Source organism: Rhinoderma darwinii, chromosome 7 (genome assembly GCF_050947455.1).
Source record: "Rhinoderma darwinii isolate aRhiDar2 chromosome 7, aRhiDar2.hap1, whole genome shotgun sequence".
Lineage (NCBI taxonomy): Eukaryota > Metazoa > Chordata > Amphibia > Anura > Rhinodermatidae > Rhinoderma > Rhinoderma darwinii.
Window position 1 is genome coordinate 123672044 of NC_134693.1, and position 27313 is coordinate 123699356.

At 40.6% G+C, this 27313-nt stretch overlaps 1 protein-coding gene across 6 annotated transcripts in view; it reads right to left on the bottom strand.

Annotated features, from left to right (window-relative positions):
• Positions 1-27313, bottom strand: part of CFAP20DC (CFAP20 domain containing) — a 320373-nt gene that overhangs the window by 212446 nt on the left and 80614 nt on the right. For all 6 annotated transcript variants that reach the window (XR_012850041.1, XR_012850042.1, XM_075833954.1 and 3 more), the window contains exons 6-7: positions 12706-12820; positions 4721-4874 (exon numbers count right to left, since the gene is read on the bottom strand). Coding sequence is in view for 4 of the 6 variants with exons in the window: in XM_075833954.1 (XP_075690069.1) it covers positions 4721-4874; positions 12706-12820 (269 nt within the window). In the remaining 2 variants the exon portion in view is untranslated. The remainder of the gene's footprint in view (positions 1-4720; positions 4875-12705; positions 12821-27313) is intronic.

Sequence of the window (27313 nt, forward strand, 5' to 3'; positions counted from 1 at the left end):
TACAGTTGCCACTAGAGGGAGCTCATGAGCTTATTGCATACTGAGGCTGGAGGAAACCAGCATGATATTTTATACAATGGAGATTGGGAGCTCTGTATTAGAAAAATGGAGCTCTGACCACTGCAAAGATATATTGAGAAATTAATCAGGACAGAATTTTAAGGAAAGTAAAATGGTGTTTAATGGCGGACATTCACTTTAAAACAGGAGATTTGCATTTGCAATCTGGTTCACTTAAATGGCTCTTTTAAACGATTCATTGGCTTCACAGCTCAAAATTAAAAGGAAATTTATTCAAACATCTCCTTGAAGTCCAAAGATTATCAGTGGCCAGCCTCATTACAGTAATTTGTGATCTGGGCAAACTGGACCATAAGGAGAAGACAGTGTTATGTATCTAGGGGAAAGTTAAAACAAATTTTAGTAATTCAAGTGCCGTTGTTAAATTTAATTGTTTTGAGGGTTTTTTTTTAGACAAAAACGTATAGCCTTTATATATTTCAACCTCTTGGCTTCAGACACGGCGATAGTTATCTGGGTTCCTTAGAAGATCGGATTTGCGGATTTAATGAAGCATGGCAGAAGCTGTAATTTGTATCAGTAAAGTATAATTAAACAAAAAATGAATATTAAAAACTACATGTATATTGCTTAATACAAGAATATATTTTTTTAATGTTCTTACAGGTCTATTAAGTGCAAAATACAAATTGGCTCATATAAAATAACTAATACTATCATACAGTACTGTACAGATTCATAGGTACATTTTCTGCAGATTTTAGGAATGGAAACTGTTGCGGAATAAATGATTGGGTTCATAGGAAAAAAAGTAAATATCACAGAACACTTCACAGCCTGTATCTTGGACCAGAGCTGCATTCACAAATTTGCAGGCTGCAGAGCTGAAATCTTCAAGCATCTCCGGCTGTCTTAACGTTTGTAGAGTCTGTGAAGTGATCATTTACATTCTTATAAGGCCTCATTCACATGGCAGAGCCGTGGGCAGTAGACTGTACGGTGACACAAAAAGTCACTGCACCATCATACTACAGAGCTGTGTGCCATCTTATGTTCTCAGTACAGAGCTGTTATTATCGAATAGCTCTGTAATATGGTGTTGGAGTAGAATGCCACGATTTGGCATTGAACTTCTACATGCCTTCAAGGCATATGCAGGTACAGTAGAGCCCATAAAAAGTCCATGGGTGCAGGATCATGGCTCTATACGAATCGTACTATGGAGCCGTAATACATTTCTGTGCATGAGGTCTAAGTGTAGAATTTACAGCAAGAAATGCATAACTTCCAACTTTCAAGTTTTGTGAAGAGGGAAACTATTTTTTTTAACATTAAACCATGCCTCTAGCCCTGCCCAATCCCAGCCCATACACACCCAGATCAGCCCACACAATATAACACCTCCATAGTGCCTCTCCACAGTATAATTCCCTCATAGTGCCCCCCAACACAGTCTCATGTCCCCATAGTTCCCCACATTATCATGTCCCAATAGTGCCCTCCCAAACAGTATAATGCACCCAGTGCATCCCCACAATTTAATGCGCCCATAGTTCCCCCCGGACATTATCATTCCCCATAGTGTCTCCCCACATTATAATACCCCCATAGTGCTCTCCCCACATAGTAAAATGCTCCCATACTGCCCCACACATTAAAATGCCCCCATAGTGCCCCACACATTAAAATGCCCCCATAGTGCCCCACACACAATGTAATGCCCCTCTAGTGACCCACACAGTATAATGCCCCCATAGTGCTTTTCTCCACACAGTAAAATGTCCCCATAGTGCCTAATAAAAAAAATAAAAAAAATACTCATCTAGCCCCGTTCTCTCAACGAGTGGAGGAGATCTTTCGGTTTGTGATGCGTGTGGCTCGGCGCGGACAGGCGCTATGATGTCACTGTATTGCGCCTGTCTGCACCAAGATGCTCATGGCTGGCATTACATAATGAAACTAAAAACTCCCTGCTCTACCATTAGAATGAACTGTAAGAGAGGATACCACCCAGAATACGGGACTGTGCCGCTTGATCCGGGGCGGTTGGGAGGCATGAGAAAATGTACAGTAATCTAGAAAAAACGAACCCTAAAACTGCATTATAAGAGCTCAGCGAAACTATAAGAGACATCGACTGTTTCCGATAACAACTACTAGAACTACTGATTCTAGCAGCTCCGGATTATATTATAGCCTGTAAGTCAGGATCAGTACTGGATAAGAAATTTAATGTATTTACAAAGTATATCTATCTATCTATCTATCTATCTATCTATCTATCTATCTATCTATCTATCTATCTATCTATCTATCTATCCCATATCTATCTATCTATCTATCTATCTATCTATCTATCTATCTATCTATCTATCTATCTATCTATCTATCTATCTATCTATCTATCTATCTATCTATCTATCTATCTATCTATCTATCTATCTATCTATCCCATATCTATCTATCTATCTATCTATCTATCTATCTATCTATCTATCTATCTATCTATCTATCTATCTATCTATCTATCTATCTATCTATCTATCTATCTATCTATCTATCTATCCCATATCTATCTATCTATCTATCTATCTATCTATCTATCTATCTATCTATCTATCTATCTATCTATCTATCTATCTATCTATCTATCTATCTATCATCTATCTATCTATCTATCTATCTATCTATCTATCTATCTATCTATCTATCTATCTATCTATCTATCTATCTATCTATCTATCTGTTGTTATTATATATATATATATATATATATATATATATATATATATATATATATATATATATATATATATATATATATATATACTGGATTTACAAGGTAACTCAACTTGACAACTGGAGAGCCACAGGTTGGAGACTACTGGTATAATGGAAATCAGCTTTGCCTGCACTAAACTACTGCTGGACAAGTATATACACAGCAGTCAGTCTATTAACCCCTTCCTGTCTTATTATCAAGAAAACCATTATTCAGTTTGTTGCTTTGCAAATTTAAATAGAACAAAACAGAAACCTTGAAAATACTCATAGTAATAGAATCTCCTGTAAGGCTTCTATTTAGGCAACACTAGAAATATGTGTAAGAGGCTTTATTCCTCAGCACAGCGATTGCCTCAATGTCGAACAATGTCTTCTTCACAACTACATGCAGTTCATAGAGAGATAATATTAGATGACTGGTTACTAATTATTAGTACATACATCACAAATAACACTATATTCACTCACATAAAGTAACATAAATGTATCACAGATAAAGTGTGAACTTATTGCCACTACAGGGAGAACATCTCCTGAGGTCTATTTTTGTAGATGTGTCTGAAGACAGGTGATTAGATGTTTTACATGTTATATAGATGATGTATTCGTACAGTCACCGTGTGTGTACACTTGTGTTTTTAAGAAAAACTACCATTGAATACTCAAAGGGTGGCATGTATTAACACTGTTGCTCACTGAGTGGTATTGATCCGTCAATGGATCCTGCAATATAATAATAACATAATAGGAATATAACAGTATAATAATAGAATAAAAACAAGGTTCATGTGGTTCATCGGAGGACAATTCCTATTGTGGAGCACTTGCTACAGGGGTCTCTTATTTTTATTTTTATTTGTTATTTGATAAGTCAGTCCTTATTGATAATATGTCCTGTTTCTTAAAAGTATGCATCATTGTGCTGTATGCAACACTAAACTACTCCCCAATATGTCTCTGCTATAAATTCATAACCAGTCCCACGCAGTCACGTTTAATGCATAGTACCCATAACATGTCACGTACTGGAGTTATGTGATCTCATTACATGAGTGCAATGACTAACGGCTTCATCATTGTATATGTACAACACTAGAGATGTTGGATGATGACTATGGATGACATTCCACATGTCGTGATTTATGACTAGCAGCATGTAAAATATAGATCCTACAGATCGTGACAAATGGCAGCATGCAATGTAGAGAGCCTACAGATCGTGACAAATGGCAGCATGTAATGTAGAGATCCTACAGATCGTGACAAATGGCAGCATGCAATGTAGAGATCCTACAGATCGTGACAAATGGCAGCATGCAATGTAGAGATCCTACTGATAGTGAAATATGGCAACATTCAAAGTATAGATCCTACAGATTGTGACAAATGGCAGCATGCAATGTAGAGATCCTACAGATCGTGACAAATGGCAGCATGCAATGTGGAGATCCTACAGATCGTGACAAATGGCAGCATGCAATGTGGAGATCCTACAGATCGTGAAATATGGCAACATTCAAAGTATAGATCCTACAGATTGTGGCAAATGGTAGCATGCAAAACATAGATCCTACAGATAGTGACATATGGCAGCATGCAGAGTATAGATCCTACAGATCGTGACAAATGGCAGCATGTAATGTATGGATCCTATAGATCATGCTATGGGGCAGAATGTGTATAGATCTTACATGACGTTATATATGTCAGAATTGAGTCATTGGTGGTTAGGCAGTATGGCTTTTACACTGGGCCCAGAGTATTCAGACTATGCCTCTGCTTATCCTCCAAAGTGGTAAGCACCAAATTTATAGTTTATAAAATCCTGCATTGCTATAGTGTATAAATGAGAATATATACAGAACATATACATCAGGTAAGCTATGGAGAGTACACAAATGTCACTATGACATACCTTGTTCCACAGTGTCCTGGGGCTTTAGCTTCATGGTATAAATCTTCCTCAATTTACAGTTGGCTGAAATGGTGATGCCATCCAATGACTGGAACACTGCACTTTTAAATATCCCACTTGTAAAGGCAACAAGATCAATGCAGAGATTGCACCACTAGGGGAGAGATTCAAGTTACAACATGATGGAGGGTACAAGTTTCTGGGTTGGAATTTATCGAAATTAAATGTTAATGGTAGACTATTGGCAATTCATATTTGAGTAATATTAAAGTACCTTTTAGGTCAGGTTCACATCTGTGTTGGAGGCTTCGTAAGGGGCCATCGTCACCAATCCGGAAACAATAGTGTACCATGCTGTGCTATTGTTTCCGGTTAAACCACGGACACCCTGATAGAAACACGTTGGAACCCGTTGAAGTACATGGGTTCCACCAGGCACCGATGATGTCTGTTGTACAACGGAATCGGCGCTTCCGGTATTTTCATTGTTCTTCTCCTCTGACGGAGCAGAACAATGGAAAGACTGACACATATCAACGAGGCTTAACACATCCCGTTTTGTATAGGATACTGTACTTGTAGAAGTTTCTGAGGAGATAATTTTTTTAGGGGTTCCTCCAGAGTAAAAAGGTAGGGAATTACTGCTTCAGGTCTATGTCAAATGCAGCAGGGTCGTTGGATAATTCAGTGGTGTGGTCATCAGAGTATTGTATACATAATGTGCATATCATTGTATACATATATATTACAAGTATTTCCCGCACATAAAACAAACTTTTATCAAGTTGTTAAAAATTCTATTCTGTATCTTATTTATATCAGTTTCTTTAAAAACTTTGTGACAACCAATGCGACCATTTCACACAGCTTTCCCATACCCTTGGTGGAACTGCCTAGTAATACAGTATTGAGTAAGCACTGGATCTATTGTTGTATAAATAGGTGATTGTATTTTTTTTAGGAGTCTATTGAAACTGGAGGATTAACCCATTAGGATATAGTTGGTGAAGCCATGGCACAGTTAGGTCCAGAATTATTTGACACAATCTTCATGATTTGGGCTCCGTGGCCACCACATTGGATTTTAAATGAAAGAACTGAGAGGCAATTGAAGTGTAGACTTTCAGGTTTAATTCAAGGGGTTGAACAAAAATATCCTGTGAAACGTTTAGGAATTGCAACCATTTTTCTACACAGCCGCCTCATTTCAGGGGCTCAACAGTAATTGGACAAATTAACATTACCATAAATAAAAATTTTTTTTAAATACTTTGTAGAGAATCCTTTGCAGGCAATGACTGCCTGAAGTCTGGAACCCATGGACATCACCACACGCTGGGTTTCCTCCTTTGTGATGCTTTGCCCGGCCTTTACTGCAGCTGTCTTCAGTTGTTGCTTGTTTGTGGGTCTTTCTGCCCTAAGTTTTGTCTTAAAGAGGCTCTGTCACCAGATTATCAAATCCCTATCTCCTATTGCATGTGATCGGCGCTGCAATGTAGATAACAGTAACGTTTTTTTTTTTTAAAAAACGATCATTTTTGGCCAAGTTATGAGCTATTTTATATATATGCAAATGAGCCTTTCTAATGGACAACTGGGCATGTTTTCTCTTATTTCTAACTGGGCGTGTATTGTGTTTGTAACATCTGGGCGTGTTTACTTGTTTTACTAGCTGGGCGTTGTGAATAGAAGTGTTTAGTAAAACAAGTAAACACGCCCGGATGTTACAAACACAATACACGCCCAGTTGGAAATAAGAGAAAACATGCCCAGTTGTCCATTAGAAAGGCTCATTTGCATAAATATAAAATTGCTCATAACTTGGCCAAAAATGATTGTTTTAAAAATAAATAAACATGTTACTGTTATCTACATTGCAGCGCCGATCACATTCAATAGGAGATAGGGATTTGATAATCTGGTGACAAAGCCTCTTTAAGCAAGTGAAATGCAGCTCGATCAGGTTGAGTTCTGGTGATTGACTTGGCCATTGCAGATTATTCCAATTCTTTGCCTTAAAAACCTCCTGGGTTGCTTTGGCAGTATGTTTTGTGTCATTGTCCATCTGTCCTGTGAAGTGACGTCCAATCAACCTTGCTGCATTTGGTTGAAGCTGAGCAGAAAGTAAATCCCTGAACACTTCAGAATTCATCCGGCTGCTTCTGTCTTCAGTCACATCATCAATAAACACTAGTGACCCGGTGCCTTTGGCAGCCATGCATGCCCATGTCATCACACTGCCCCCCACCATGTCATCACACTGCCCCCCACCATGCCATCACACTGCCCCCACCATGTTTTACAGAGGATGTGGTGGCTTTGAATCATGAGCCGTTCCAAGCCTTCTCCATACTTTCTTTCTCCCATCATTCTGGTACAGGTTGTTCTTAGTTTCATGCTATTCCAGAACTGGGCGGCTTCTTCTGATGTTGTTTGGCAAAGTCTAATCTGGCCTTTCTATTTTTGAGGCTGATTAATGGCTTGCACCTGGTGGTGAACCCTCTGTATTTGCTCTCATGAAGTCTTCTCTTTATGGTAGACTTAGATACAGATACAGCTACTTCCAGGAGAGTGTTCTTCACTTGGTTATATGTTGTGAATTGGTTTTTCTTCACCATGGAAAGGATTCTGCGATCATCCACCACTGTTGTTTTCCGTGGACGTCCAGGCCTTTTGGCGTTCACAAGATCACCAGTGCGCTCTTGTTTTTCAAGAATGTACCAAACTGTTGATTTGGCCACTCCTAACATTTGTTCTCTTTCTCTGATGGATTTCTTCATTTTTCAGCCTAACGATGTTTTGTTTCACTTGCATTGAGAGCTCCTTTGACCTCATGTTCTGGGTTCACAGCAACAGTTTCCAAATGCAAATGCCACACGTGGAATCAACTCCAGACCTTTTACCTGCTTAATTGATGATGGACTAACGAGGGAATAGCCCATGCAGCCCATTAAATAGTTTTTGAGATAATTGTCCAATCACCTTTGGTCCCTTGAAAAAGAGGCAGCTACATATTAAAGAGCTGTAATTCCTAAACCCTTCCTCAAATTAGGATGTGAATACCCTCAAATTAAAGCGGAGTCTGCACTTTAAGCCCATATTGATTATATAACTGTACAATGAATATGTTTTGGTCAACAGCTAAAATTCCAAAACTTGTGTTACCATCCAAATAATTCTGGACTTAACTCTATATGGCGCAAGTGGCAAATGTGAGGGGCTTCCTGGCATGTGCCACGTGATTGGGTAAATTGGACTTCAGGAGAGTGACGAGGAGGGGAGGTTGTGAGGCGCTTGCATCACTGAATGAAATTCAGAGCACCACTGCTTTGACTGCTCTTTTCTTGCCGCCATCCACCAGACCACAGTCACAGTAGTTACATTCTTCTATCCAGGAACAGCACCTCTCAAGAATTTCTTTTTTATTATCCCGCTTATGGGGAATATGTATCTGTCACTGTTATGAGGGTCCTGTAGGCTAGCACTGCATTTGAAGGATCATTTTGCTGTCATTGTTATGGGGTCCTGTGGCTAGCATGGTATTTGAGGGGTCATCTTGCTGTCATTGTTATAGGGATCCTGTGCCTGGCACTGTATTTGAGGGATCATCTTGCTGTCATTGTTATGGGGGGTCCTGTGGCTAGCACTGTATTTGAGGTGTCATCTTGCTGTCATTGTTATCAGGTCCTGTCGCTGGCACAATATTTGTGGGGTCGTCTTTCTGTCATTGTTATGGGGGTCCTGTGGCTGGCACTTTATTTGAGGGGTCATCTTGCTGTCATAGTTGTGGGGGTCCTGTGGCTGACACTGGCTTTGAGCAGTCATCTTGCTGTCATTTTTATGAAGGTCTTGTAGCTGTCACTGTATTTGAGGGGTTGTCTTGCTGTCGTTATTATCGGGTCATATGGCTGACACTGTATTTGAGGGGTCATTTTGCTATCAATTTTATCGGGTCCTGTGGCTGTCACTATAATTGAGGGGTCATCTTGCTGTCATAGTTATGGGGGTCCTGTGGCTGACACTCTATTTGAGGGGTCATCTTGCTGTCACTTTTACAGAGGTCCTGTGACTGACACTGTATTTGAGGGGTCATCTTGCTATCAATGTTATTGGGTCCTTTGGCTGTCACTGTATTTAAGGGGTCATCTTGCTGTCATTGTTTTGGGGTTCCTGTGGCTGGCACTGTAATTGGGGATAATCTTGCTATCATTGTTAAATAGTTATGTAACTGTTATAGAGGTGCTAAGGCAGGCGCTTCATGTTATCATTTTATGTTCATATTTAGGCTGCATTTACATGGGGAGAGAAAATTACATTAATTGCATAAATTGGCTATTTATAGCAATTTACTTCAATATACGGTCGCTGTGTAGTTCCAGCCTTATTGGTACCTTGGCACTTTTGCAAATTTGAGGCTGTATGGCGTTATCTACAGGGGGGGTTTGGGGCTGTATGGTGTTATCTACAAGGGGGGCTGTATGGCGTTATTTACAGGGGGCTGTATTGCGTTATCTACAAGGGGGGTTGTATGGCATTAACTACAGGGGGGCTGTATGGCGTTATCTACAGGGGGGCTGTATGGCGTTATCTACAGGGGGGCTGTATGGCGTTATCTACAGGGGGAGGGCTGTATGTCGTTATCTACAGTGGGGCTGTAAGGCGTTATCTACAGGGGGGCTGTATGGCGTTATCTACAGGGGGGCTGTATGGCGTTATCTACAGGGGGGCTGTATGGCGTTATCTACAGGGGGGCTGTATGGAGTTATCTACAGGGGGAGGGCTGTATGTCGTTATCTACAGTGGGGCTGTAAGGCGTTATCTACAGTGGGCTGTGTATGGCACTATCTACAGGGGGCTGTATGGTGCTATCTATAGGGGGCGCTGTGTGGCGGAATCTATAGGGAGGCACTATCTACAAGGGGGGGTTGTGTGATACCTAGGGGAGGGGGGGCCCCAGTCAAAAGTTTGCTATGGGGCCCAGTCTTTCCTAGTTACGACCCTGACTGACAGACAATAATAGACTGCAATACAGAAGTATTGCAGTGTATTATAAAAGCGTTCAAATGATCGCATAGTGAAGTCCCCTAGTGGGACTAAATAAAAATGTAACAAAAGTTTAATAAAGTTTATAATAAATAAATAAAAATACCAAGGAAAAAAAATGAAAAACCCACTTTTTCCCCCTACAAAATGCATTATTATGAAAAAAGTTACACATATTTGGTATCACCGCGTCCCATCTATAAAATTATTACATTATTTAACCCGCACGGTGAATGCTGTAAACAATATAATAAGAAACAATGGCAGATTTGCTGTTTTCCATTCATCCTGCCTTCAAAAAAATGTGATAAAAAGTTAAAAAGTGATCAAAAAGTTGCATGTACTCCAAAATGGTACCAATAAAAACTACAAGTCGTCCCGCAACAAAAAAAAGCCCTCCTACAGCTGTGTCAGTAGAAAAATAAAAAATGATGGCTCTTAAAGCATGTCGACACAAAAACAAATATTTTTTTTTTTAAAAAGTAGTAAAACATAAAAAAACTATATAAATTTAGTATCGCCGCAATTGTAACTACCCGTTGAATAAAGTTATTATGTTATTTATACCACATGGTAAACGGCGTTAATTGAAAACACAAAAAAGAATGGCAAAATTACATGAAACCCAAAATGGGTCCCGCAAAACAGCTATGTTGACGATTAAATAGAAAAGTTATAGATCTTTGATTGAGACGATGGAAAAACGTAATAAATTGCTTGGTCATTAAGGTTTAAAATACCTTCGGTATTAAGGTGTTAAAGGAACATTTCAGGAAAAAGTGATACACTGTGTTGTACCCAGTGCAGGATCTGAAGGGGCGGGGCATCGTTGGTATTCTTACAATCCCTAAGTCATGCTCCACCCCTTGCACTAGAAATAAACACAGGATATCAGTTTTTCCTTGGAGTGTTCCTTTAATAAAATCTTCAAAGTTGTGCAATATCTGCTGGATTTTTCATCTCGCTGTCTAAGTTCAACAGACAAACACAGAAATGCAGGCGTTATGAAGTCTAATGAAGATTTAAGCCAATTAATCACTTTTTCCCAAGCAATTGATCAAGCTTTTTTATTCATATTTTGCATGAATGATTTATTTATTCTCCGATGGCGACTGTGTAATTGAACTACATATTCAGATACAATTTAATTTATTGTTCATTAAAGTGTACTTTTGTTTTTAAACATTGGTACTGGGTGACACCAGACCCAACTAATTTAAATTACATTCAGGCAAAATAGATTTATTCTTTTTTATTTCAAATTAATAACTACCTCAGTGGTACTACTTTATGAATAATAATTTTATCAGCATATTTTCCCCTACGCTCTAGCACAGACTGCGTATAAGCAGAAAACTTGCATTTTCTTCAAACTTATTTAGGAGACAAATGATTTGAACATAAGTGTTGCCATCTCGAAATAGTTGGAAAGCATTTGCATTTAATTAGTTGCTTTCGATCTAAAAAGTTTTAATGTAAATATTTATTTAGATTTAGACTTTCTGAATTTGTTTTTCATAGATAAACACAGTTCATATGTGGAATGTACCCCTGGACTCTAGGGCCCAGACGTATGCTGTAATTTATTTTAGGTATCTCAATTAAGTCAGGCACCCTGGTGGGAACACCCCATAGTAATTACTATATTGGACCCTCCCCTGGTGCGGACCCTTGATTATCAGCTGCAAAACGCTAATGTTGCCCATATGCATTCCAATAATATCAGTGGATTTTGCGGAAAATAGAGGGATCTGCCATTATTCTATGGTTTATAGGGTGCCCATGATTGTCCCATGATGGCAGATAGTGGAGCAAACGAGGATAGGGGAAGTTGGTTACCAACATGCTCCATTCTTTTGTTCTGCCAGGAAATAACCTGTTGCGAGAAGTGTTTGCCTCCTTTCCTGCCTCTTTTTTAACTCATTAGAAAATTCCTAAAGCCTATGCATATTACCACCAAACCCCATACCCATGCTTTAAACAGTTTGCAGGACTGTAGATTTGGAAACAAAGGCATAAGGGGGCATTAGGATTGACTCTTCGGGGAGGCATGATGCACTTGCCCATGAGTCATGGGGCATTTCTGTTACTCACACAATACTTTAATGATTCCATATGGGTACAAAGTTTCAAGGCTCTCTGCTCTGGCTCATAGAGGGAGTTCTGAGCAGGGTCCTCTATGACGTCCATATTCCCTAATAGAGAATATAATGACACAACCCCTTTGATGAAGTCCTGTGATTATAGCAGCTTGACAATGTTTCCAGAAGACAGTCCTTGCTTTGTGAGAGGGTTGTAACCATAGGTGTGTACAGGAGAGAAGTGAAGAATGGCAATAGTTATGTGAACTAGCAGTCTTAAAGAAACTGTGACTGTGACCGGGCTGCAACTCCACTGTATCTATAACATGGCAGACATTGACAACCACTTCCTGTTAGGCTTTGATTACCCTGGCATAACGGTTTCTGTTTATAACGTAAGCCATGACGCTGTAAACAGATCTAAACATATCCAAACAGGACCGACTAACCCCATTGACTTATAATGATGCAAATCGGCTTAGCTTTGAAGGGAAAACCAAAAATATTGCAAATATTAATATAGGAGCACTGTCCAGTTTTTATGTTTCACTGGAGGTACACTTTAATGGAAGAGAACAATTCGATGGCTTAAATAAATAAACTTAATTTTATATATATATATATATATATATATATATATATATATATATATATATATATATATATATATATATAGATACATATGTGATTCTTTTCCTTATTTTACATAGAAAAGATCATTGGTGGGGGATCTGATTAACCAAGTTATTTTTCAGTCTTTAAGTTATCTCAAACTCTTAAATATATTTTTAAATAACATTTTTATTAATAATTGTATATTGTTCTTTCCACCATTTTCCACACGAGAATATAAGAACTTACAACTCTACGCCTGATGATGGAGAGCGGGATTTTTGCATGTAACGGTGTAGCAGATAATTCCTTGTGGACAGTTGATAAATATAATCTTCTTTTAATATTTGCCAAATCAGTTATTCTGGAAGAAAAATATTTTGCAGATTACAGAAGACATAATAAATTGCATTTCGATAACATCATGTAAAACTCTGCATTTCCTATAAAATTCAGTGTCAGGTGCAATAGCAGCACATTTTAAAGATGACGTTTTATAAGATAAGTAATACGATTTTTTTTTCTCTCTAAAATTCAAACTTAGGTGAAACAAAGCCTGATATCACAGATCACTTTACATGCTAATTTATTTCTGCACTTTGTACTGTATTTTAAAAGCTCTTCATTCTGTGATAGAATTCAATTTGTGTGAAGTAAGAAAGCCTCAGCCTTTAATAATCATGGATGTGCGAGGCCTTCATCTCATATTATCATGGGACCTATTGCAAACCCTTAAATATCATAAAGTCCAGTCTTTCTTTACCAAACAATATCGTTGGGCTTAGTTTTTATAGAATGTTCCTCCTGGATAGATGACATTTATTACAACATGGCTAAAAATCAAAAATCCCATATCTGCTGTGCATATTTTAGCCAGATTATTATATATTATTATCAATATTGATATCAGATTGGCTGCGGCATAAAGCAGTGCAGTAATAGATACATATTCAAGGTTGGTGATATGAAATTATTGACTGTGACTGCAGCCATATCATGACATGCCAATATAATTCATGTCAGGTTTACATTGACTGCGGAGGTTGTGTGTCCGTGATCAGTAGTCCTATAATTCACAACATAATTTTTTTTAGCATATTGAGGCACATTATAAAAAAACTTCTCTTGTTCGTGTGCTAAAGTCATATGACCATTTGGTGCAGATATTATAAATGGCACATGCCAAAATAAACATATTTTCTTATATAGTTCAGAAAAATTGCTTTAAAGTGAACGTTAGCCCTTGAACACCATTTTTATCATCTAAACAGGTTCAACATGTTGTGCTGATTAATTTCTTAATAAATCTTTATGGGGGTCTGAGCTTTATTTTTCTGGTTCAGAGTTCCAAATCCCCTGAATAAACAGAGCTACATGATAAAATTCTGTCTGCCTGCAGTCACCACTAGAGGGAGCTTAGAAGCTTACTGCATACTGTTTATACTAATATAGCTATTGCCACCCTAACTGCCGTAAACGTAACACGCCATGGTATTTAGTGTGGCGATCCATTCACTTAGTATTAGAATGGTCATGCTATGTAAAAAGCATAGAGCGCCGTGGAGCGCCACGTTAGTAGCGCTGCGCTCCTGCCATTCAGTTGGAAACTGCTACATCTGTATATTGAATTCAATAGTAAAACAGTATGCAGTAAACTCCTAAAGCTCCCTAAGTGGACAGAATTGTGTTATTTAACTCTATGTCTATGCAGGGGCTTTGGTGCTCTGTATCAGAAAAATTAAACTTTGGCCGATATAAAGATATATTAAGAAATTTTGGACCTAAAAAATGACAAGGTGTCAAAAGGTGGATATTTACTTTAAGGCACCATGCAGTCATGACCAATGGCAATAGACCAATTGAAGTTGCGTAATAACTGTGATTTATTGTACAAGTTCATGTCGCCCTGTGGCATTAAAGTGTAACTAAACGTTTGTCAAACTTCTGACATGTCATAGTGACATGTCAGAAGTTTTGATTGGTGGGGATCCGAGCACTGAGACCCCCACCAATCGCTCAAACGAAGCGGCAGAAGCGCTCGTGTGAGCGTTCAACCGCTTCGTGTCTATTTGGCTTTCTCCGGAAAGGCGAAGTATCGGAGTACGGGCTCATAGGCTTTCTATCTAACCCGTACTCCGATACATAGATTTCCGGAAAAAGCCGAACAGACACGAAGCGGTTGAGCGCTCACACGAGCACTTCTGCCTCTTCGTTAAAGCAATTGGTGGGGGTCGCCAGTACTCGGACCCCCACCAATCAAAACTTGACATGTCACTATGACATATCAGAAGTTTGTCAAATGTTTAATTACCCTTGAACAACAAAATAATGTAACTTTAAAAGCCGTAAAGGTAATGTAAACTTTTGCAATAAATTTTTTCTGTGTATACAGAACCTATGCAGACGTATGTGTCTCCATAGTTACAGACTACAGACTGATCATGCAGTCATGTGTTACACTCCCTTTCCCCATCTTTTTCTAACCTACTGTCTGATTAAGATAAAAAAATAAAAAACGCATTATATTGGGAGTTGCTATCTAATTATACTATAAACTAACTCGGAAACTACAGATTGTAGCAATATTTTACCCTTGTTTGTGCCCCGTTTATGTGTATTTTACCCCAGGGTATCCGTGATGATCTCTTGCCTTTTATTCTGATCTGATCTGCATTCACATTCACTCTCTATTTCCCGGCTTAGTCACATTTTTGTTTCAATCCTCCAGGTAGATCCATCTTCTACATAAAAAGCTTGAGATGAGTCTAATTCACCGAGCAGAATCAAGATAGGCTATTTGCATAAACAGTAGATGTTCCTATCCTAGTGCGAATGTGACGAACCATCAGAAATTAAGATGAGAGGATTTCTGCAGAAATATATTTTTCTCCCCTCTGTAATAAAAAAAATCAACAATATTGTATCTGGAATGAAGCTATAGAAATCCCATTACACAGTACAAGTTCCGAGGAGCGAGGAGTCATTGTCATTCTACAGACAGGTACTGGTTCCCGGGAATCTATTTATTGCTCCTCTTACAAGCCGCCGTCAGCCGAAAGACCTGAGTGTCACGTTTTATTTCATTATTATTTTTTTTCCTTCCTGAAGTTTCGTTGGAGCAGTCACAGAACAAATACCCCATGTTTCATGGATATTTCTTACTACGTATACTACACTTTTTTTCAGGACGCAGCCGGGTCTTATATGCTGGGAGGGCATGATGTGCTGGCGTTTGGTTTGGAATGCAGAGCAGCCCGCTTTAGCTAACACTAGCGGCGTTACAAATAGGCTGTTATTCGGCAAGATACGCCATGCCTGACGACCAGCACATTATCCCTCCACGTATTACACATAGTACTGACACCCCATGTACTATTCACAGCACTGACCCCTATTCATCACATTTATTTATTTATTTATTTTTATTACATTATTACACACTTTCATACATACATATATATTTTTTACCATCCATTCACACCCTAGCACTACACTGACACTCATTTATCGCACACCTTTGAGCACTTAGTCCGCCACTCCCCTCAAGACTAGTGGGAGTGGCTATCACTACTTAATGCACACTCCTTCTGCAGCATTCTTTGACCCGTCTGCGTCCTGATGGGAACGGGTTTTCACCCACCCACCTACCTAGTGAGTATGGCCTTTTTTGTGGTTTTGATGATCTTTATGTCCCATTTTTTCTGTTTGTGTTTTTAAATTAGGAACGAAAAGTTCTGGTTAGGGACTCGCAAGGCACTGGGGACCCTTGACGTTGGGTTGCGAGCTTTGCGTATTTTGGCCAAAATAACAACTAATACCCCATGTTTCATGGATATTTCTTACTACGTATACTACACTTTTTTTCAGGACGCAGCCGGGTCTTATATGCTGGGAGGGCATGATGTGCTGGCGTTTGGTTTGGAATGCAGAGCAGCCCGCTTTAGCTAACACTAGCGGCGTTACAAATAGGCTGTTATTCGGCAAGATACGCCATGCCTGACGACCAGCACATTATCCCTCCACGTATTACACATAGTACTGACACCCCATGTACTATTCACAGCACTGACCCCTATTCATCACATTTATTTATTTATTTATTTTTATTACATTATTACACACTTTCATACATACATATATATTTTTTACCATCCATTCACACCCTAGCACTACACTGACACTCATTTATCGCACACCTTTGAGCACTTAGTCCGCCACTCCCCTCAAGACTAGTGGGAGTGGCTATCACTACTTAATGCACACTCCTTCTGCAGCATTCTTTGACCCGTCTGCGTCCTGATGGGAACGGGTTTTCACCCACCCACCTACCTAGTGAGTATGGCCTTTTTTGTGGTTTTGATGATCTTTATGTCCCATTTTTTCTGTTTGTGTTTTTAAATTAGGAACGAAAAGTTCTGGTTAGGGACTCGCAAGGCACTGGGGACCCTTGACGTTGGGTTGCGAGCTTTGCGTATTTTGGCCAAAATAACAACTAATACCCCATGTTTCATGGATATTTCTTACTACGTATACTACACTTTTTTTCAGGACGCAGCCGGGTCTTATATGCTGGGAGGGCATGATGTGCTGGCGTTTGGTTTGGAATGCAGAGCAGCCCGCTTTAGCTAACACTAGCGGCGTTACAAATAGGCTGTTATTCGGCAAGATACGCCATGCCTGACGACCAGCACATTATCCCTCCACGTATTACACATAGTACTGACACCCCATGTACTATTCACAGCACTGACCCCTATTCATCACATTTATTTATTTATTTATTTTTATTACATTATTACACACTTTCATACATACATATATATTTTTTACCATCCATTCACACCCTAGCACTACACTGACACTCATTTATCGCACACCTTTGAGCACTTAGTCCGCCACTCCCCTCAAGACTAGTGGGAGTGGCTATCACTACTTAATGCACACTCCTTCTGCAGCATTCTTTGACCCGTCTGCGTCCTGATGGGAACGGGTTTTCACCCACCCACCTACCTAGTGAGTATGGCCTTTTTTGTGGTTTTGATGATCTTTATGTCCCATTTTTTCTGTTTGTGTTTTTAAATTAGGAACGAAAAGTTCTGGTTAGGGACTCGCAAGGCACTGGGGACCCTTGACGTTGGGTTGCGAGCTTTGCGTATTTTGGCCAAAATAACAACTAATACCCCATGTTTCATGGATATTTCTTACTACGTATACTACACTTTTTTTCAGGACGCAGCCGGGTCTTATATGCTGGGAGGGCATGATGTGCTGGCGTTTGGTTTGGAATGCAGAGCAGCCCGCTTTAGCTAACACTAGCGGCGTTACAAATAGGCTGTTATTCGGCAAGATACGCCATGCCTGACGACCAGCACATTATCCCTCCACGTATTACACATAGTACTGACACCCCATGTACTATTCACAGCACTGACCCCTATTCATCACATTTATTTATTTATTTATTTTTATTACATTATTACACACTTTCATACATACATATATATTTTTTACCATCCATTCACACCCTAGCACTACACTGACACTCATTTATCGCACACCTTTGAGCACTTAGTCCGCCACTCCCCTCAAGACTAGTGGGAGTGGCTATCACTACTTAATGCACACTCCTTCTGCAGCATTCTTTGACCCGTCTGCGTCCTGATGGGAACGGGTTTTCACCCACCCACCTACCTAGTGAGTATGGCCTTTTTTGTGGTTTTGATGATCTTTATGTCCCATTTTTTCTGTTTGTGTTTTTAAATTAGGAACGAAAAGTTCTGGTTAGGGACTCGCAAGGCACTGGGGACCCTTGACGTTGGGTTGCGAGCTTTGCGTATTTTGGCCAAAATAACAACTAATACCCCATGTTTCATGGATATTTCTTACTACGTATACTACACTTTTTTTCAGGACGCAGCCGGGTCTTATATGCTGGGAGGGCATGATGTGCTGGCGTTTGGTTTGGAATGCAGAGCAGCCCGCTTTAGCTAACACTAGCGGCGTTACAAATAGGCTGTTATTCGGCAAGATACGCCATGCCTGACGACCAGCACATTATCCCTCCACGTATTACACATAGTACTGACACCCCATGTACTATTCACAGCACTGACCCCTATTCATCACATTTATTTATTTATTTATTTTTATTACATTATTACACACTTTCATACATACATATATATTTTTTACCATCCATTCACACCCTAGCACTACACTGACACTCATTTATCGCACACCTTTGAGCACTTAGTCCGCCACTCCCCTCAAGACTAGTGGGAGTGGCTATCACTACTTAATGCACACTCCTTCTGCAGCATTCTTTGACCCGTCTGCGTCCTGATGGGAACGGGTTTTCACCCACCCACCTACCTAGTGAGTATGGCCTTTTTTGTGGTTTTGATGATCTTTATGTCCCATTTTTTCTGTTTGTGTTTTTAAATTAGGAACGAAAAGTTCTGGTTAGGGACTCGCAAGGCACTGGGGACCCTTGACGTTGGGTTGCGAGCTTTGCGTATTTTGGCCAAAATAACAACTAATACCCCATGTTTCATGGATATTTCTTACTACGTATACTACACTTTTTTTCAGGACGCAGCCGGGTCTTATATGCTGGGAGGGCATGATGTGCTGGCGTTTGGTTTGGAATGCAGAGCAGCCCGCTTTAGCTAACACTAGCGGCGTTACAAATAGGCTGTTATTCGGCAAGATACGCCATGCCTGACGACCAGCACATTATCCCTCCACGTATTACACATAGTACTGACACCCCATGTACTATTCACAGCACTGACCCCTATTCATCACATTTATTTATTTATTTATTTTTATTACATTATTACACACTTTCATACATACATATATATTTTTTACCATCCATTCACACCCTAGCACTACACTGACACTCATTTATCGCACACCTTTGAGCACTTAGTCCGCCACTCCCCTCAAGACTAGTGGGAGTGGCTATCACTACTTAATGCACACTCCTTCTGCAGCATTCTTTGACCCGTCTGCGTCCTGATGGGAACGGGTTTTCACCCACCCACCTACCTAGTGAGTATGGCCTTTTTTGTGGTTTTGATGATCTTTATGTCCCATTTTTTCTGTTTGTGTTTTTAAATTAGGAACGAAAAGTTCTGGTTAGGGACTCGCAAGGCACTGGGGACCCTTGACGTTGGGTTGCGAGCTTTGCGTATTTTGGCCAAAATAACAACTAATACCCCATGTTTCATGGATATTTCTTACTACGTATACTACACTTTTTTTCAGGACGCAGCCGGGTCTTATATGCTGGGAGGGCATGATGTGCTGGCGTTTGGTTTGGAATGCAGAGCAGCCCGCTTTAGCTAACACTAGCGGCGTTACAAATAGGCTGTTATTCGGCAAGATACGCCATGCCTGACGACCAGCACATTATCCCTCCACGTATTACACATAGTACTGACACCCCATGTACTATTCACAGCACTGACCCCTATTCATCACATTTATTTATTTATTTATTTTTATTACATTATTACACACTTTCATACATACATATATATTTTTTACCATCCATTCACACCCTAGCACTACACTGACACTCATTTATCGCACACCTTTGAGCACTTAGTCCGCCACTCCCCTCAAGACTAGTGGGAGTGGCTATCACTACTTAATGCACACTCCTTCTGCAGCATTCTTTGACCCGTCTGCGTCCTGATGGGAACGGGTTTTCACCCACCCACCTACCTAGTGAGTATGGCCTTTTTTGTGGTTTTGATGATCTTTATGTCCCATTTTTTCTGTTTGTGTTTTTAAATTAGGAACGAAAAGTTCTGGTTAGGGACTCGCAAGGCACTGGGGACCCTTGACGTTGGGTTGCGAGCTTTGCGTATTTTGGCCAAAATAACAACTAATACCCCATGTTTCATGGATATTTCTTACTACGTATACTACACTTTTTTTCAGGACGCAGCCGGGTCTTATATGCTGGGAGGGCATGATGTGCTGGCGTTTGGTTTGGAATGCAGAGCAGCCCGCTTTAGCTAACACTAGCGGCGTTACAAATAGGCTGTTATTCGGCAAGATACGCCATGCCTGACGACCAGCACATTATCCCTCCACGTATTACACATAGTACTGACACCCCATGTACTATTCACAGCACTGACCCCTATTCATCACATTTATTTATTTATTTATTTTTATTACATTATTACACACTTTCATACATACATATATATTTTTTACCATCCATTCACACCCTAGCACTACACTGACACTCATTTATCGCACACCTTTGAGCACTTAGTCCGCCACTCCCCTCAAGACTAGTGGGAGTGGCTATCACTACTTAATGCACACTCCTTCTGCAGCATTCTTTGACCCGTCTGCGTCCTGATGGGAACGGGTTTTCACCCACCCACCTACCTAGTGAGTATGGCCTTTTTTGTGGTTTTGATGATCTTTATGTCCCATTTTTTCTGTTTGTGTTTTTAAATTAGGAACGAAAAGTTCTGGTTAGGGACTCGCAAGGCACTGGGGACCCTTGACGTTGGGTTGCGAGCTTTGCGTATTTTGGCCAAAATAACAACTAATACCCCATGTTTCATGGATATTTCTTACTACGTATACTACACTTTTTTTCAGGACGCAGCCGGGTCTTATATGCTGGGAGGGCATGATGTGCTGGCGTTTGGTTTGGAATGCAGAGCAGCCCGCTTTAGCTAACACTAGCGGCGTTACAAATAGGCTGTTATTCGGCAAGATACGCCATGCCTGACGACCAGCACATTATCCCTCCACGTATTACACATAGTACTGACACCCCATGTACTATTCACAGCACTGACCCCTATTCATCACATTTATTTATTTATTTATTTTTATTACATTATTACACACTTTCATACATACATATATATTTTTTACCATCCATTCACACCCTAGCACTACACTGACACTCATTTATCGCACACCTTTGAGCACTTAGTCCGCCACTCCCCTCAAGACTAGTGGGAGTGGCTATCACTACTTAATGCACACTCCTTCTGCAGCATTCTTTGACCCGTCTGCGTCCTGATGGGAACGGGTTTTCACCCACCCACCTACCTAGTGAGTATGGCCTTTTTTGTGGTTTTGATGATCTTTATGTCCCATTTTTTCTGTTTGTGTTTTTAAATTAGGAACGAAAAGTTCTGGTTAGGGACTCGCAAGGCACTGGGGACCCTTGACGTTGGGTTGCGAGCTTTGCGTATTTTGGCCAAAATAACAACTAATACCCCATGTTTCATGGATATTTCTTACTACGTATACTACACTTTTTTTCAGGACGCAGCCGGGTCTTATATGCTGGGAGGGCATGATGTGCTGGCGTTTGGTTTGGAATGCAGAGCAGCCCGCTTTAGCTAACACTAGCGGCGTTACAAATAGGCTGTTATTCGGCAAGATACGCCATGCCTGACGACCAGCACATTATCCCTCCACGTATTACACATAGTACTGACACCCCATGTACTATTCACAGCACTGACCCCTATTCATCACATTTATTTATTTATTTATTTTTATTACATTATTACACACTTTCATACATACATATATATTTTTTACCATCCATTCACACCCTAGCACTACACTGACACTCATTTATCGCACACCTTTGAGCACTTAGTCCGCCACTCCCCTCAAGACTAGTGGGAGTGGCTATCACTACTTAATGCACACTCCTTCTGCAGCATTCTTTGACCCGTCTGCGTCCTGATGGGAACGGGTTTTCACCCACCCACCTACCTAGTGAGTATGGCCTTTTTTGTGGTTTTGATGATCTTTATGTCCCATTTTTTCTGTTTGTGTTTTTAAATTAGGAACGAAAAGTTCTGGTTAGGGACTCGCAAGGCACTGGGGACCCTTGACGTTGGGTTGCGAGCTTTGCGTATTTTGGCCAAAATAACAACTAATACCCCATGTTTCATGGATATTTCTTACTACGTATACTACACTTTTTTTCAGGACGCAGCCGGGTCTTATATGCTGGGAGGGCATGATGTGCTGGCGTTTGGTTTGGAATGCAGAGCAGCCCGCTTTAGCTAACACTAGCGGCGTTACAAATAGGCTGTTATTCGGCAAGATACGCCATGCCTGACGACCAGCACATTATCCCTCCACGTATTACACATAGTACTGACACCCCATGTACTATTCACAGCACTGACCCCTATTCATCACATTTATTTATTTATTTATTTTTATTACATTATTACACACTTTCATACATACATATATATTTTTTACCATCCATTCACACCCTAGCACTACACTGACACTCATTTATCGCACACCTTTGAGCACTTAGTCCGCCACTCCCCTCAAGACTAGTGGGAGTGGCTATCACTACTTAATGCACACTCCTTCTGCAGCATTCTTTGACCCGTCTGCGTCCTGATGGGAACGGGTTTTCACCCACCCACCTACCTAGTGAGTATGGCCTTTTTTGTGGTTTTGATGATCTTTATGTCCCATTTTTTCTGTTTGTGTTTTTAAATTAGGAACGAAAAGTTCTGGTTAGGGACTCGCAAGGCACTGGGGACCCTTGACGTTGGGTTGCGAGCTTTGCGTATTTTGGCCAAAATAACAACTAATACCCCATGTTTCATGGATATTTCTTACTACGTATACTACACTTTTTTTCAGGACGCAGCCGGGTCTTATATGCTGGGAGGGCATGATGTGCTGGCGTTTGGTTTGGAATGCAGAGCAGCCCGCTTTAGCTAACACTAGCGGCGTTACAAATAGGCTGTTATTCGGCAAGATACGCCATGCCTGACGACCAGCACATTATCCCTCCACGTATTACACATAGTACTGACACCCCATGTACTATTCACAGCACTGACCCCTATTCATCACATTTATTTATTTATTTATTTTTATTACATTATTACACACTTTCATACATACATATATATTTTTTACCATCCATTCACACCCTAGCACTACACTGACACTCATTTATCGCACACCTTTGAGCACTTAGTCCGCCACTCCCCTCAAGACTAGTGGGAGTGGCTATCACTACTTAATGCACACTCCTTCTGCAGCATTCTTTGACCCGTCTGCGTCCTGATGGGAACGGGTTTTCACCCACCCACCTACCTAGTGAGTATGGCCTTTTTTGTGGTTTTGATGATCTTTATGTCCCATTTTTTCTGTTTGTGTTTTTAAATTAGGAACGAAAAGTTCTGGTTAGGGACTCGCAAGGCACTGGGGACCCTTGACGTTGGGTTGCGAGCTTTGCGTATTTTGGCCAAAATAACAACTAATACCCCATGTTTCATGGATATTTCTTACTACGTATACTACACTTTTTTTCAGGACGCAGCCGGGTCTTATATGCTGGGAGGGCATGATGTGCTGGCGTTTGGTTTGGAATGCAGAGCAGCCCGCTTTAGCTAACACTAGCGGCGTTACAAATAGGCTGTTATTCGGCAAGATACGCCATGCCTGACGACCAGCACATTATCCCTCCACGTATTACACATAGTACTGACACCCCATGTACTATTCACAGCACTGACCCCTATTCATCACATTTATTTATTTATTTATTTTTATTACATTATTACACACTTTCATACATACATATATATTTTTTACCATCCATTCACACCCTAGCACTACACTGACACTCATTTATCGCACACCTTTGAGCACTTAGTCCGCCACTCCCCTCAAGACTAGTGGGAGTGGCTATCACTACTTAATGCACACTCCTTCTGCAGCATTCTTTGACCCGTCTGCGTCCTGATGGGAACGGGTTTTCACCCACCCACCTACCTAGTGAGTATGGCCTTTTTTGTGGTTTTGATGATCTTTATGTCCCATTTTTTCTGTTTGTATTTGCATAAACAGTAGATGTTCCTATCTCCTAGTGCGAATGTGACGAACCATCAGAAATTAAGATGAGAGGATTTCTGCAGAAATATATTTTTCTCCCCTCTGTAATAAAAAAAATCAACAATATTGTATCTGGAATGAAGCTATAGAAATCCCATTACACAGTACAAGTTCCGAGGAGCGAGGAGTCATTGTCATTCTACAGACAGGTACTGGTTCCCGGGAATCTATTTATTGCTCCTCTTACAAGCCGCCGTCAGCCGAAAGACCTGAGTGTCACGTTTTATTTCATTATTATTTTTTTTCCTTCCTGAAGTTTCGTTGGAGCAGTCACAGAACAGTTAATATATTTTTATTATGTCTCCACTGGAGCATTCATATCTAAGGGTCAGGAATGTGATAGGAAAGTAATAGGACCATGTTGAGAAAAAATGAGGTAGTCAAAAGGAAAATCAACCTCATTTATAATAATATTCGAGTGATCAGGAGGTGAGTAACTGCGCTAGCCGCGGTCATTAGCCGCAATCATTCCACACGTAACATCTACATTTGGAGGAGTGTTTTGAGAGTCGAACGGCACCAGAAGTTCATTTCTCAGATCTTTCAATTTAAAACCAGTTACCTGGATGGGGTCACACTTATGAAATCCATACCATGTGATCACACAACATTTACATGGATTCTAACCAAAGAGATGGAGAATTTTATGCTGTTTAAAGGGAACCTTTCACCTTCCCATACACGTGCAGTTGAGTGCAGCATATAATAGGCAGGGCTTCACAAACCCTGTCTCACTTTACATTATTTTCCTTTCTTCCTCCGTTATTTACATATCGGTGCCGTTATATTTGGCGCCCGATATGTAAATAAACCCCATAAATCTCAATGGGTCGTTTCTATCTAACTAATTGGCAAGGGGGCGTGATGTCTTCGCTCTGACACTGTCCGATCAGCTGCGGACAGTGTCAGGGCGACTTGCGCTGTGTTTCCTCTCGCGAGAACACACACAGACTGGTGGTTCTGTAGAGAGCGCTCTCTCAGTTTGTGTGTGTTCTTGCGGGAGGGAACACAGCGCAAGCCGCCCTGACACTGTCCGTAGCTGATCGGACAGTGTCAGAGCGAAGACATCACGCCCCCTTGCCAATTAGTTAGATAGAAACGCCCCATTGAGATTTATGGGGGTTATTTACATATCGGGTGGGAAATATAACGGCACCGATATGTAAATAGCGGAGGAAGATAGGAATAAAGTGAGACAGTGTTTGTGAAGCCCTGCATATTACATGCTGCACTCAGCTGCACATGTATGGGCAGGTGAAAGGTTCTCTTTAAAGGGGGTGTCTCATGATGATAAATCAAATCCATATGTCCCATTAGGCCATATGGACGCCTCTGCACTCTTGTCGCTTACTACACTGATATTTTGATACTTGTAGAATTAATTAAAAACTCTCCTACCAGTCTACAAAGCTATTGACAAAGCTGGACCATCATACATCTCCACTATAGTCTCCATCTACCAACCTACTCATGTTCTTTCCTCAGCCAATGACCTATGACTCTCATCCTTTCACTCCTGTCTGAAGGACTTCTCCTGCGCTGCACCCATTCTGTATTGAACTCACTGCCCTGGACCATCAGACTTCCTCCTAAGATACCAGCTATAAGCATACCTAGAAAACTCATTTCTACAAAAAGGCTTAAGTCACATAACCATAGTCCATATCCCATACCTACACTTTATCCTGTCCTCAACTTGCACCCCTTGTTGCATCACTCTACACTTTATAGCCGTGTTGGCTCAGATACCGGCTGGGTGACAAGTTCATGCAGCTTTATTTATAATTCTGTTGCCAACACAGGGGCTGGTCCCTTGGACAAAATGAGCACCATGTACCTACTGTACTACTCCTCCCGTTCCACTTAGATTGTAAGCTCTTATGGACATATACTGTACTTCTCTCCCTTTGTCTCACTGCTTGTTCATTTGTTTTCATTACTTCTTGTCACTTTACTTTTATTTACTTGCCCAAAGCGCTGCAGAATAGATTGGCGCTATAAAACTAAAACATTTTTTTATTATTATTATAGAAGGGGGGGCACTTAGTACACCCCTCTATGAATTAGAATAGAGAGCTGCTAAGTAAAGGTGACGCCTCCTCTGGTGGACTGGGCCTGTCCATGTAAAAACTACATTTCCCCTATAACGTCTACTGCAGGGCAAATGCACTGAAGACACAGGCTCCCCTGGCATTAAAAGAGTTTTCGAGAGAGAAAATTGATGGTCTATCCTCAGGATAGGCTATCAATACGTGATCAGTGGGGGTCCAACTCTCGGCACCCCCGCCGATCAGCCGTTTTGAAGAGGCTGTGATGTTAATTCGATCAGCTATTGATGACCAATCCTGCAGATAGTCCATTCATTTTCGCTCTCCGGGAATCCCCTTTAAGAGTTGATCGCCGGGGGATAGAGAGGCCTGATGGGTCGGCTTCTATTTAAAAAGGGATTGTCATCATGAGACAACTCCTATAATACACCCTGGCATTGTGATTATGAAGTAACATTATAAAGAAAGGCCTGGGTAAAAAAAAACACTAAATATATGGAGTTTTTATGTAGTCTAGAACTTCTGGAAATAGAAGTTGGTCTCTTCTGTGAAGTCTTTTCATATTTTCTTAACATTTCTGAGTTATCTGAGTAGGTCAAAACCACTAATGTCAACCATACTTCCCAATATTTGAAGGCCAATTAGTGGGACCTTTTAAACCCCGCCCTGTTCCGCTTGGTAACGCCTACAAATTACACACAACACCCCTTATTATGCAAATCTGCATACTGTATGTCCCGCCTTTTTGCGGTCCCGTTTATCATGCCGTATTTCACAGATTCTGGATGGCATAGAAATTTGCTATTTTTGTTATTTGGCCAAAATAACAACTAATACCCCATGTTTCATGGATATTTCTTACTACGTAT